Source organism: Scardinius erythrophthalmus, assembly GCF_964197995.2.
Source record: "Scardinius erythrophthalmus genome assembly, chromosome: 23".
NCBI classification, from domain to species: Eukaryota; Metazoa; Chordata; class Actinopteri; order Cypriniformes; family Leuciscidae; genus Scardinius; species Scardinius erythrophthalmus.
The window spans coordinates 12,289,110-12,304,430 of NC_138243.1; the positions used below are offsets into that span (position 1 = coordinate 12,289,110).

General features: G+C 37.5%; 1 protein-coding gene across 1 annotated transcript; it reads right to left on the reverse strand.

Annotated features, from left to right (window-relative positions):
* Nucleotides 1-4,625: 4,625 nt before the first annotated feature.
* adra1ab (adrenoceptor alpha 1Ab) lies at nucleotides 4,626-8,687 on the reverse strand (the record flags this gene model as incomplete). Its single annotated transcript, XM_081353877.1, has 2 exons — nucleotides 4,626-5,044; nucleotides 7,796-8,687. The coding sequence occupies 2 exons, from the start codon at nucleotides 8,685-8,687 to the stop codon at nucleotides 4,626-4,628; spliced, it is 1,311 nt and encodes a 436-aa protein (XP_081210003.1).
* Nucleotides 8,688-15,321: the final 6,634 nt, after the last annotated feature.

Here is a 15,321-nt window from a genome sequence, read left to right on the forward strand (position 1 = left end):
TTTATTTTAATAATGTATTAGTAAAAGTATAAATGCATTTAAGATTAACCCTTTCACGCATAGAGGTCACTACAGTGGACAGCTAATTAAAAAGCCTGAGATCTGAGACTCTCAAAAAAAAGTGTAACATCAAGTTTGGGAGAAAATTCTGATTAATCATATGTCCACTACATTGGACATCATGCATCACTAGCTATATTTCAGCTACAATTTGTACTATTACTGTGACTGTTAGGGTTAGGGTTAGAAAATACTTCATCTGAAGTAACTTTTTTTTTGGCTGTAAATAAATGTATTTGTTTCATTAGATTCACAAGATTACATCGAAAAGTAATCTGATTGCATAATGCATGTTACTTGTAATACATTACTTTATTCATATCATCAAAAAGTAATCTGATTACATAATGCATATTACTTGTAATGCGTTAATTTACTCACATCAACAGAAAGTAATCTGATTACATAATGCACAATACTTGTAATGTGTTGCTTTACTCACATCACCAGAAAGTAATCTGATTACATAATGCACATTACTTGAAATGCGTTACTTAGCTCATATCATCAAAAAGTGATATGATTACATAATGTGCAAGACTTGTATTGCGTTTCTTTACTCGTTCCATCAAAAAAGTAATCTGATTACGTAATGCACATTATGCATTACTTTACTCGTTACATAAATAAGTAATCTGATTACATAATGCACATTACTTGTAATGCATTACTTTACTCGTTACATGAAAAAAAGTAAGTGTCAGGGAGTCACTGGAAATAATAGGAACCAAGCACAGAGATGAGCAGTGAATGTTTATTTGACAAAACGGGGATCAATGTGCAACAGGTGAACAGTCCCACAACAGCTGTTTGAAAAGGAGATGGGCACAAGATTAAGCAGCCAGCAAGCCAGGATAACAGCAGTCAGTGGAGTCTCGGGCTGGGCGAGAACAAATCAAGACACTCAAACATCAAATAAGTATAAGGCAGAGCAAAAAACTAGAATAAAGTAACTGATAAACTACACCTATAAAATCTAAGGGAAAGAACAAAACAACAGCCAAAACAAATAACTAGAGAAAGCTAAGCATAAAACAGCACTCAAAAAAAGATTTTTTGCCTCTTGTTAAAGGTACAATATGTAAGAATTTTGCATTAAAATATCCCAAAATCTCAAGGCCAGTGTTATATATTTTGTTAAGTTGATTACTTACAATATCCCAAATGTTTCCAACTATTTTTAAATCGTGAGAAAATTGCGATTTTAACCAAGGAAACGGGGCGTTAGAGCAGGGGGGAGCTGGGAGTCGCCAGTCAATTGCGTCATATCCGCGTTACCCTCGGTTTCCGCTCGTACTGCGTGGAGTCCTGGACAAATGCGGAAGTTGTAGTTGTAGCGTCTATCAAGCAACAAACGTTAGCTTGTTTCGTGCTGTCGTTATGGAACACAATTATTCTTTACCGATTGCAGCTGGTTCTGTCGACAAAGCATAATTTTATATTTTCCACATGTAGTATGGCTACGGTTATGTTTATGTAAGGAAAGTATTATTGCTTTAGATTTGTGTTTAACGTTAGTTTATTGACATTGTTTATCTGGTGTTTATGGCAATGTAAATAAATATAGCATGTGTTATACATATTAATCAGTATTTTGGCAAATGATGTGGTTATGTTCGAATGTAGGCTACTTTTACAACAATTGTTTAGAACACGCAAAACTGCGCCGCGTTATTACAACAATGAATTCGACATACAGAAACATCTATGATAACCAATGTAGTTTTAAACCTTACTTTTATTGCTGTTAATTCATTTTAATGAAATAAAAGTGTGATGAGGTTCAAGAGTCAGGAAGGAAGAAGACGGGGTCGGCGTGACTGGGACTCGTACTTTATTAAAATAAAACAAAACAAACAAAAGTCACGCACAATTCGCGCATTCACCGTGGCAACCGCGACGCACAAAACAGTTCAAAAATGAGAGCTCGGATCCACCGGTTTTCTTTCTCTGCGTCCAATTTTCTCTCCAGTCTCTCTCTCGTTCCAGCGCGGCTTATAAGCGGTCTCTCCACGCCAATAATACTGCAATAAGGTGTTCGTCATTTGCACTTGACCTACTTGCGTCCCGCTCGTCTCGTTTCTCTCTCTCTCCCGTTACAGACCGCGCTGAACCACGCCCCCTTGCCACAAAAAGCATGTCATTAAACACAACATTTATAAAAATAGAACTTAACCTCATCCATGAACATGATTTTTCGATTCCCATCTGAATGATTTACATCCACGGTGGAGTTTAAAACGACAGTTCCCATCATTCCACGCTCCTTCACATCGTCATCAAGCTACGCCGTTGTTGTTGTTTGGAATGTAGCGCCCTCTAGCGGCAAAAAATTCTTGCATATTGTACCTTTAAATTCAATTCATTAAAATAAACAAAAGTAACACGATTGTTTAATATTTTGTCACAACTTAATTTAATTGTGTTCAATCAACCTAATTTATTTAAAACTGAAGTTTACTTAATTAATTTGTGTGAAAACTACATGAATCATTTTTGTTGACAACTAACTGGGCAGTGAATCTGTATTTCCCAGCATGCTTTGCAAGGGACTGCATTAAGAGGGTAAATTTAGAGATTACAGTGTTATTTTATGTGTTTTTCTGTAAATGGAAAGATTGTTAGTTTATGTAAGTGTTTAATATTCAGTTATGTTAGAAATTTGGAGGACTTTCTGTAATGTTTTTGAATTTTGGTTACCATTATGCAGAAGAGTGGCGACTGTGTTTAGTTTAGGGCTGTGGGCACTCAGTATACATTATGTATTAAACCTCACTCGCACACTTGCATAAGTAATTTACAATATTACTATGTATAAAAGAGGTTTTAATTAACACTGACTAATATTGAAAATAATTGTAGCTATTAGCTAAAATTACAAAGTTGGTGATTTTAGGCCAGGCAATGATTAATTGTAGTTCACCTGACAAAACTTTATCTAGCAGGAATGACTAAATGAATTTAAGTTCATACAACAAGGTTACAACAAACCATTTCCAACAAATTAGATTTTGTTGGAAAAATGTAATTAGTTTTCGTGGAAAAGTTTTCCTTAATTTAATCAAGTTCGTTCAACAGCTTATTTTTTGAGTGAGTGTAAACCCAGGCTAAATAATATAATAAAAAAAAAGCCAAAGTAACTAACTAAAAAGTTAACCAAAAGCAAAAACTGCAAGGATACCAGTAACTACTAAGAACTCTAGAGACACTAACACCCAGATAAGAATTGAGACAAGTCTATGACTCAAACACAACACAATCCAGCAAATACATGAAGCAAGAAAGCACAATATAAAGGGAGTATAGAGCACATGAGGACCTGGTGAGTACAATTAGAGAAATGAGGACTAGACAAGGACTAAACGAGTGTGCATGTTAAAGGGAAACAAGGAGGCAAGACAAGGGGAGCACATGGCAACATAAACAAAGACTAAGCCATGTGCTCAAACACAAAACACATGGAAACAGGGCAGAGCTCTGACAATCTGATCATGCATGCATGTTACTTGTAATGCGCTACTACACACTGCCCACTTAGATGAGATTTGAAAACACCTGAAAACACATGAAAGGTTTAACAATTCTGTATAAGTATCATATTTAAAGATAGTTCATGTTAACTACACTGTAAAAAATTTGCTGTAGTTTTGCAGCTGTTTGCCAGTAACTTACTGTAGATTTAAATTGATGTTATTTACTGGCAACAGTTTGTTCAAAGTTAAATGAACATTAAACATTAACAAGTCTTTGTCTTTAAAGAATAAAATTATAAAATGACAATCTAATGCAAAGCATTCTGGGAACCAGAAATCTTCATCAACCTTTTTCTGTTTTTTTCCTTCAGATTTTGGTTCCCAGAATGCTTTGCATGAGGATGTTATTTTAGTTTTATTCTGTAAAGATAAAGACTTGTTAATGTTTAATGTTCATTTAATTTTGAACAAATTGTTGCCAGTAAATAACATCAATTTAAATCTACAGTAAGTTACTGGCAAGTAGCTGCCAGTAATACTGTAATTTCTACAGATTTTTCTAACAGTGTAATGTTGTTAACTAATGCTAACAAATTAAACCTTATTGTAAAGTGTTAACCAACCATTTGAAGAAAATACTTTATGAACTTTTTTTTTTTAGATTTAAATGTTCAGTTTAAAGATTATATGAAAAACAGTGCAAAACAGAAACATTTTTCAAATTTTTTTCACTCCACTGTATGTGTATTTGTATTTTTAAAAGCTTTAAAACTTTAAACTTTACAAGTTTTGAAGACCTTACAAAAAAAAGGTCTGTGGAAAACAAAATCCCTAACAACAAAAATAAGCTGTTTCAAATGGCTCTGTCAACAGTCATTGCATTACCAAGCTGGATTTTTACACTCCAAATGTATGAATCCTCACAGTTTTACACTTAACAAAAGTGCAGCTGCCTATTACAGATGTTGCCACAAGGTGGCGCTCCTGTATACAAAATCTTGCCAGATCCTTGGTCATTTCTTGTTCAATTCCACAGTAACGTCTTTGTAAAATAACGTCTTTGTAAAAGTCTTTCATTCTTTCAGAAATATTTCATAGAGCCTCACCTTCCATCTTGCAAATGGAAACTTGATGAACTTTCAAAGTCAGAGAAGTGTCAGGTGAATTCAAAGCACTGTTGCTATGTGCATGTGCAGTAAATGAGCACTCGTTCAGGATCACAGCAGAAGGCGATTCATTAGTAGCCCTCCAGGAGTCAGTAAATCTAGATGGTAAACCTTGTGGAGATTTGGGTCCATGCAGGTTCGTAGGGTCTCGACAAGAGGCCGGAGGGCTCCAGGTCCTGTGCGTTCTGCTGAGGCAGCGGCCATGGAGAATGTTCTGGAATGCCTTCTTGAACTCCTGGCTGAAACACGGGTAGATGATGGGGTTGAGGCAGCTGTTGAAGTAGCCCAGCCAGAAAGTAATTTTGAAGACAGTGTCCGGGGGTCTGTGAGATGGGAAAATTGAGCCTTTGGGGACACGGTAAGAAAGAAAAGACAAAATTACTATATGCGGCAAGAGACCTCCAGCTTCATAAGGTCACTCCAAGACGGCAGGTCAAATGGTTTTGGATGTTTCATATTTTCAAAGGCTTCGCTTTGATGTGCGCATTTCTTAGTATACTGCAAGCTTTGAACCAGACGCAGAAATGATAATAGCATCTTAGCTGTCCAATTACTAAGCAGAAAGGCAGATAAATAAGCTGTATTTCCATAAAACATTAAATGTAAGAACAAATGATACAGATTCGCCTGCAAATACATTTGGAATACATTCAAAATATTTAGTTTTCTGAACTGCTGTTTAGTATAAAAGCCTCTATTCTAAGTGTGTTCTATGACTATCAGGGTTAAAACAGTCTGCAATACTTTCTCTTTCTTTCATAATTCATTCTTTCGTTGTAAACAAGCTCATTTAAAAGCAATCTCAAAGGGACCAGCAAGAATTATGTTAATGTTGTTGATGCATAGAGTCATAGTGTGGGAGAACCTTGGGTTGTTTTGAAATGTGTGAGAATAACAAAATATAAATTAAAGCATGACATCTAAAATGTGTTTCGCTTGAAAACAACGTGTCTACTCGCTCGTTACACATGCCTTATTCAGGGCATTACTTAGCACATAATATGTTCTCCGAGTTATTGCAAGTTGGGTTCACCCAAAAGTTCTGTAACCGTTTCTCCCCCTTATGTTGTTACAAACATGGGACCAACTTTTCTTTTCAGAGTAATGAAAATGAATGAGGATGAAGCAGCCGAGCACTAAAAATGACACTTGTACTGCATTTCTGCTGAAGCCATACAACACATTTGTGTGAGGAATAGACCAAGATTTAAGTTATTCAAATAATCTCATTTTCGGCCGTGCATATTTACGATAATCTCCCCTCTGCAGTAGCTCTCAAATCTCATTCGTACTTTCACATTAGTTTGGCATAATCTTTTATCATTATTTCGAAGTAAAACAAATTATTTCAACAAAACATTAAGTTGTGTAAAAAAAAGCAAAACAACAAGAACCTTTTACCTTAAAGTGCCCCTTTTATGCTTTTTCTCATGATTTTTCCCCCATGTCAATCAAAACACCTCTCAAAATGCTTGCAACAAATGTGAAAAACGCAGAAAATCAGACCCTTTTCGTTTTTTTGTTTTTTTTTGACGGACAATATTTCGGAGACAGTGTGTAAACGTGATTGACACAGCGTGAGGTTGTATTTATTTTTTAGCGTGCGAAAATTTCAGATGAGATTTTCGGACTCAATGTGCAAGGACCTTTAGTCTAACCTACATACTGTAGGTTTGTAACAAATTTGCATAATGCTCGCCTATGGTCTTCAATAACAGCCCGAGAAAATCATCTACATAGACCCTCCCTCAAACGCTGTAGTTGTAGCTAAGGCCTCGAAGAGTTTGGTTCATGTTGTCGACATGTTAAAACATGCAGTTTTCCACTTTGCATGCACTTCCAAAGGATGAGGGCCCGGGCTTAAATTGATATGGTAAAACCGACACCATTGTTGTACGTAACTCTGTGCATCAAGTGCTGAGGAAGCTCTGGAGCTGAAATTTAGATATGGTAATGGATGTTTTGTTTCTGATTCTATTGTAAGCGGTAGACCAATAACAACAGACTGGGCCATCTGACCAATCAGAGCAGAGGAAGCTCTCGGAAAGGAGGGGTTTAGAGAGACTGAACCCTTTATCAAACCTTTTCAGACACTGTGAGAAACAAAGTGATGCTACAGTGTATATTATGAGAAAATTAAAGTGTTTTTTTTAACTTGAATGCTGTTGTAGGAGATTTCCAAAGCAAATTTCGAAACCTTTGAAAATGCATAATTGGGGCATTTTAATTTAAATTACATTTAAAGGGACAATGTGTAGTTTTTTAGGTATTTTATTATCTAAAATCAATATTTTTATTCTCAAATATGTCCTCAATGGTGTACAAATACCTCTGCCAATGATCTGAGTTATCCTCGTAAACGAAGAATTTATTATCTTTATATACATGGGACGGGTAGGTCCACGGAGGCTTCCATGTAGTTCCGCCATCTTGGAAAACTATAATAGCAGAGAGGGACAAAAAGTACTAGGCCAACACGTTTCCACAACGCGTTTTCGTTCAGAGCCAGCGTCACGTGACTGAAACCAGCAGAAGCGGAGGAGCAGAGCAGTGAGAGGCGCTTGTCACTGCCCCGGCAAGTTTAAAAGGCTGCACTGTACGGTTATTAGTCACAGGATAAGGAGTCCTCGTCGTCGAAAAAGTCCAAAGTAGACCGTAAAAACGAAACGTGACCGGAGATTACAAAAAACAACGATTAATGTCAGGATAACTTTTTCCAGGTGGAAAGAGCTAATGCAGGAGAAAGCTTTCAAAAGAGACGCTGAAGTTGCCTGCTTTCTTCTCGACAGGTAAGTCAATGTTACGGTCTTAATTACAAGCTTTTTTTCATTGCTTGGTTGTGTACTTTATTATATAGACAGACAGCAGAACTCGATGAAGTGCTATTAAAAGATATCCTGTCATAGCTTTATGGTACGTAACGTAACCGTAGATGCAACAATTGAAAAAGCGAGGCGCTGGAGAGCACTATTCGTTTGAATACAAAATACAATTTCACCACTAGATGGGAGAAATTCCTACACAATGTCCCATTGAGATCATTATTATTTTTTGGATGGGCTTTGCTGTGTGTTCACATACATGTCAAGTACTCACCTATGGGCAACACTAGGAAAAAAGGCAGCCAGCAGAGCACGAAACAGCCCACCACGATCCCCAGAGTCTTGGCCGCCTTCTTCTCCTGGAAGAACTTAATCATGAAGGTGAAGTGCGAGTGCTTCAAGCGGACGGCTTCCTCCTTACGACAGTGAACCCGCAGGGTTACTCCGTGCTCCTTCAAACCATTCTTCTGCCCGCTCTTACTCATGGAACGAGTCTTCCGCCGGGCCACCACGTACACCCTACAGTACATTGACAAAATCACCGCCAACGGCACGTAGAAAGAGCATGCAGCGGAGAAGATGGCGTACCCCGGCTCTTCGTTAACTCTACACACGGACTCGTCCTCTGGCATCGGATCCCTCCATCCAAACAGTGGGCCTACAGAGATGGCAGCCGAAAGGGCCCAGAGAGCCGCCACTGCCGCCAGTGCCCTTCGACTCGTAGCCAAGGAAGGGTACTGCAGCGGGTAACTGACGGCGATGCAGCGATCCACAGAGATCACGCAGAGGCTGAGGATGGACGCCGTGCAGCAAAGCACGTCAAGCGCGGTCCAGGCATTACATAAATGGCGGCCAAATACCCAGCGTCCCAAGGCTTCAGATGCAGCGGAGAACGGGAGCACCACAGAGCTCAGAAGCAGGTCTGCAACGGCCAGATTGGCGATAAAATAATGCGTCACGGAACGAAAGTTGCGATGGCAGGCCACGGAGAGAATGACCAGGATGTTACCCATCACACCGAATATTATGAAGAGCATCAGCACCAGGCCCAAAGCCAGTGTCTTTGTGAGATCTGTTTCAAACGCAGGTATCGCAGTGCAGTTGGGACAGTTCTCAGGAAAAAAGGTTGAACTTATGTTATCTTCTGCTGGAAACACGTTGGTCATGACGTCTCTATGCAAGTTACGAAGTTAAGTTTGAGTAGCAAACTGCAGTAACATGTTGTGCAGATGATCATCCATGACTTTTAACATGTTTTGTGGTTTCAGCTCCAACATGCTTCAGTAGCCATAGCAGTCACACTTGAGGACATTCATGTGCCATTTAAGTTTCTCAGGTATGACTTTTGATATCAGCCATATTTTTTGATGATCTTGCAACCTTAAAAAAAAAAAAAAAAAGATTATAAGCAGTGTTTCTGACATGATTTTGTTTTTGCACCAGTCCCAGCAAGCAATCTGACGTATGCTAACCCATCTTAAACCAATGGTATTTTTATCTCCATCACTTTTTACCATTTTTATCTCCACCATTTTTTATGCATACCTGTTCTGTATCTATCCTTAACTACAAGTTGATATTAACAACCCATAAGTATAACTAAAGTGAATAAAGTGTCACTAACCTTATGAATTAGCATTTTAGCATTGCTTTCCAAAAGCACAAATAAATCAGCAACAGTTCTTGGCTCGAGTCAGGCAAAATAACCTACGGTTCAGTGAGCAAAGCTAGTAATCCAATTCAGTTGGAAAGTGAATTGTCTGAATGATTCAGTCCATGATTCTGTGTTTCTGGCAGGATTTAGTTTTTGCACCAAGCCTAACCAATACATTTTTTTCAGTGCTTACATGCTAAACCAAAAAACAATGCTATTTTCCCCATCTTTTAATGTTTCCATCATTTTTTTATGCAACCCTCTTGTGCATATGTGTCTATATATACAAGCCAATAAGTAACTGAAGTAATTTAAGTTATAAATTCTTGTTATGAATTAGCATTTTAGCATTGCTTTCCAAAAGTACAAATAAAACAGTAATGGTTCTTGGCTTGAGTCAGGCAGAATAACCTGAAGAAGACATTTTTATTCAAATGAAGTACCTACTTGGACAGTAACTATGTGATTTCGGACACAGCTTCAGACATGATTCATTCAGAATTATTCACCAATCAGTGTGAATGATTCAGTATAAGATTGAGACCAATAACTTTGTGTTCTATTCAGGTTCACCAGTTAGTTTTAATGATTCAATTTGACTGATTGATTCATAAGAACCACGCTTCAGTTTTATTGTTTGCAAATTTGCAATTCTTAATGAGCAATTATGGTTCTTATTGAGATTATGGCTTCAATAACGACATATTCAGTCGATATCTTAATATAGCAGAATTAGTAGTATGTTTTGTTCAGACTGATTCACTGACTCATTTAAATTAGCCATATAGATTGACTGGGGCAGACTGTGCATGGTATGTTTGCTTTTGCATGCAGTCAGTGAGGAGATCACAATAGTATTCTGTACAAGTACAAGTTAGTATTCTGTGAATTGTTTTGGTTTAGTAGTTTTGCCACATCGCAGACTCAATTCACAAAAGCCTTTTAGGTCTCATCTATTTGTCAATTTGGTCTAGTGAGCTATAACTGCAGAAGCTCACATACAGGCCAAATCTTTCACTGAAGCAGAGCTAAGAAGTCTCAAAAGCATTTCATGCTGCAGTGATTCGTTTCCTGTTCAAAAAACCTTAAGAAATGAAATTCAAGGTGAGATGCCAAAATTTATTTAAAAAAGGCTTTCAAGTTGATTAAGTAAAGCTTGAGGAAATTTATGGATAGATTTATAGACACTGCAATACTGACATCCATATCTTGGCAAGAGCAATATTTCAACAACCCATGACATGCTGGAAATAAATATGCCTTGTGCGTACAAACAAAACCTAGACACATTAAAACTATAAATGTATGATAAAACAAAAGACTCAAGGTAGTTCTGTTTTATTTTCATTTGGGTGTGTGCTGACTCAGAGTCTGTATATCATCTGGTGAGCCACTAGCAATGGGCCAAAATATAGGCTACAGTGCCCAAAATCTTATGGACAATGGTTTTTATTATTATACAGTGTAATGAATGACAAATTATTTAACTGGAATCAAAGACATTTAAGGGGGTAAGTTGTCACAATGGAAACTGACACTGAAGAGTCTACTATAGGCGTTTCAGCTAAATTTAAAAAATAATTCATGGAACAAGAACAACATAACTGTAAAAGGTAAGTTGTTGCAGTTGGCCCTTGTCTAAATGTATGTAAGGTTTGTGTGTGTGTGTGTGTGTGTGTGTGTGTGTGTGTGTGTGTGTGTGTGTGTGTGTGTGTGTGTGTGTGTGTGTGTGTGTGTGTGTGTGTGTGTGTGTGTGTTCAGTTGTTACACAAAAGCTAAAAAAATATGGTAACAAAATTCAGATTGACTTGATTTCATGTCAACATTTGTATGTGGCTGCTGTAAAGTCTCATGACCAGAGCTGCATGATTTTGGCGCCTCTGAAAGACGATGTCTGTGTTAAAGCTCCATAAAACACAATATTTTATACACACACACAATACCATATATTTAATACATATGTATAATATTGAATAAAATAAGTTGCACTGCTCATGAACACAAGACCCATTTTGAATAATGGATTGACACACGCTATAAAATCATTAAATAGCTAAATGAAATGAAAAATTAAATATTACTTAATTTTGGTTTCTTATATGTCTGATAGGCAACTATTAAATTATTACTTTGTTGTTTGAAACTTTATTTATTGGGCAACTTTTTTCAATTATAACCAGGAATAAACAGCCTATTTAACGAGTGAAATACATGTTCTCTCACTAATCTGAGAAAATATGGGGATTACATGAGTAAGACCGTTTGAACGAGAAGTTTGATATAGCCTGCAAAATTACAGTATTTGTGTAATTAGACTATAGAAACTTCTAGGCTACTAATTGTCGTGGAAATTTGGCAAATTAGAACACACTGCTACATTAAATAGCTTAATAGTCTACAATTTCACTTTGAAATCGATTAATTAAAAGGTATTCGGTAAGAGAAACCGGTTCTTATGATTCCATAATAATAATCGCGTCTGTAACAATCGCATGCTGCGCGTTCGCAATTATTATCAATAAATTAACTCTTTTTTTACTGCTGAGGTTTCATCATTACGACTAAACATCCTTTAAAAAATGTACACACTTACCATCATCCAGAGCAACATCTGTAAAAGAGATTGAGTTTTATTTCCATTCGTTCGTGATCTTTAAGAAAACAAATAACACGAGTCTGACGAGGAATCTGATGGGATGCAATAGCCTACTGTTTGTGCCAACATCCCATAGGCTACTCACCATACCCCCCTCCCCCCCCCCCCTCTCTCTCTCTCTCTCTCTCTCTCTCATTCACAGATGGTAAAAAGGAGGAATGTACCCTTAATGAACTCTCTATCGTTGTTTTAATTTTTGGGGGAAAAAACATGAGGCTTGCCTACAATTTTCCTCACAAATTTAGATTTAATGATTCTAAAAACTTCATATGGTGTAAACATCAATTACAAAGTACTATACAATCATTTTTTTATTATTATTTTATTTTCAAGCTACTATAAAAAAGTTTTTTATTAAATAATAATAATTATGACTTCTTTTTTTTAGCTTTCTACTCAGACATTTCTCACTAAGTCAAAGTATTTTTGACTTACAAAAAAGTGCATTACAGAAAAATACATGTTCATTTATTTTTGAATAACAATAGATCTTGTAAGACTGGAAAACTGGAAGAGAGGGTAACTCTCTGAGAGAACAAAGGAAATTAACATTTGAACTCACTCTTGTGCACCATTCGAGATGCAAGTCTCACCTCAGAATCATCCTAATCTACATCTCTTTCCCTCTCTCCCCATTCCTTCTCTCTCATGCTGAGATCACCAAAATTCACCCAAGAATCTATATGGTTTAATGTGAATAATTATCATACAGTATTACACATGTTTGGTATCATTTGAAATGTCTCAGTGTGACTGGTACAAATGTCTCATTCCCAAAAGGTAATAAGGTATTTAAGAGTTTAGAGATAACTTGCACACAGAAGCCACACCTTCCAGGCAAATGGCATCCTGCTCCCAAAAGGTGTAAACTCTGAATGCAAATTCCCATTGTTAGCAAATGTTCCCAATTGAAAAGAGGTTTGCCTTGGTGTGAGTATTTTGGGAGATGCTGAAGAAGGCTTGTGGTATTTATTTTCTTTGAACTGTTTATGAAATTGGCATGATACATTTACCTGACATAATAAATTGTTACATTTGATTTTATTCCGACTCTGAAATTGTTCTCCCAAGTAGATTAAACGGATTTGTATGTTACCGCAAGTTTTGCGTCAGATTAGTGACGACTAATATTTGACATCAATTCAAGTGTACTTGGTTTGCAAAGACAAGAAGTTAATTTCCGTTTAGAACAGCAAATGCGCTTGACCAACCTAAATCTGGGTGTGTCTTACCTCTGTTTTAATTTAATGTTACTTTAGATAAGTGTGCGTGGGAAACCACGGCATGCCAATCCAAAGCTATTATAAGACAAGTAAAGTTGGTTGACTTATATGTAGTGGTGGCCACACCTCTACTGAAGTAAACGTTAAGTTAAATTGTAAAAAAAATTGTATGCAATCACGGGGGTTATATCAGAGTATCTTTGATTGTTTAAACGTGAATGTGACCGATCTGTGGTATAGCAACCTCTGTTTAGTGACCGAAGCTGTTGAGCTTGTGTAAACAGAAGACGTGAAGACCTCTGAGCGACATAGTTTCCTAATCTGGAACGGATAAAATATACTTAAAGAGTTAAAAAGAATAATCAAACATTCGCTCATTCTTATTGATGCTCAGATATCATTAAAACCTTTTTCATTTATGGAGTCAGATGAAATAACGAGGTAATATGATAAAATGTATTTCATTTTAAGGGCCCCTATTATGCTATTTTAAAGTTCCCTAATGTTGTTTTGGAGTCTTCTACAACAGGTTTACATGCATCAAAGGTAAAAATGGTTCTCAAATGACTCGTCAGATGAATCAATCTCTCTAAATCCCTCCTTTCCGCGATATACTCTGCTCTGATTGGCCAGACAGCACAGTCTGTTGTGATTGGCCTACTGTGTACAGCGCGTCGAAAACAAAAACGCCCATTGCCATAACAACGTCAGCTGTTCTGAGGCTTCCTACACACTGATCTATATAGAATGACATTATATATATATATATATGTCATTATATAGATCAGTGTTCCTACACCGTAAACTAAACACAGAGACGAACAATGACGTCGATTTGACCATATCAATGCGAGCGCGAGTCCGATGATGAAACATTGGAATAACTATTCATTCAACCCGAACCTACATCGCAAGGACGACTCGAGCAGGACTCAGTGTTTCTAAGTGATACACAGTTTGAGGTACACTGTATGAGATGTTGCAACTGTAAGGGCCTGCTCACATATCGCGTCTTTTGCGCGCGCAAGTTCGTTATGTCAAATGTAGCCGCGCGGTATGCGCGCTCATAATGGAAGCGACGCGGTCGCGGTGCGACGCGCTCGTTTTTTCCAAGCGCGTCCGCGCCGCATCGAGATAAAAACATCTCAACTTTTCAGAATGCCGCAAGCGCACCGCAGGTCACGTGACAAGAACCAAGCTTAGCAACGACAGACGCCTCCGGAGCGCAACCACCCGAGCGCTTTGGAAAAAGGAGAACGCGGCGCGCCTAGCGTTTTCGACGCGTTTTTATGCGCGATATGTGAGCGCCGCCTAATTCCTCACCATCAGCATTAACAAGTGCATGTCCATCAACAAACCGATTATTTTACTTGTAGCCTACTAATTTATTTACTGAGTATTTTTCTAATATATTGCGGTGAATACGTGGAAACTGTATCAATAAAAGTGCATGTATGCAACATTAGCCGAGCTCTAGAGTGAATGATCTGATGTAACATAGACGTAAAACAAATATTTCCTCAAAGTAGTGAGAACGACAGACAATCTGCATTAATAGACCCAGTTATAGGTAATAGTGGCCCACAACTGATTAGCAGAAGTATTTAAGTAAGACAGTGATAACATGAGTTAGCCAGTTAGCAGGAGACCTACACAATATAAAACTCAAAAAAGTATTTTGAACACCATCTTTCAAGAGTAAAAACGGTTTGCGAATCCTGCATTGAACTCCGAGATTTGAGAAGCAGTCGTCAGTGAAATAAAGGGAACACAGAAAAAGTTTAGGATTATACAGATATCATGGTAAAGATTAATTTTAACCACTGATTCTTCACATGCTCGTCCTTGGGCAGTGAAAAAAAAAAAAAAAAAAAAACCTGGCTTTACCTTCACATTGTAGAGCACAGCTTCTTCTCGACATGATGCTTTCCAGTATCCACAGAAATCAGCTGTTGGTTTGGGGTTCAAGTTCTCCCTGGTGTCTGTGTGTGCAATAAGTGGGCAAGCAATATACTAATGTTTCATCTTGACGTCACAACGAAACGGCTTATGACTCGTTTGAAAGACAATAACTTTATATATGGTGCACTTTCAGATTTAAAACTTTGCAGGATGTTTTCATTCACTTAGAGCTAGTTACACACTATATGAAAGGTCACTTTCAAAAATCCATAATAGGGGCCCTTTGATCTTGTTGTGTTGCGTAAAAGGAAAGACAGTAACGCGCAAAGACCTTCACCCGTATTATTGGAAAACTGCCATTGGAC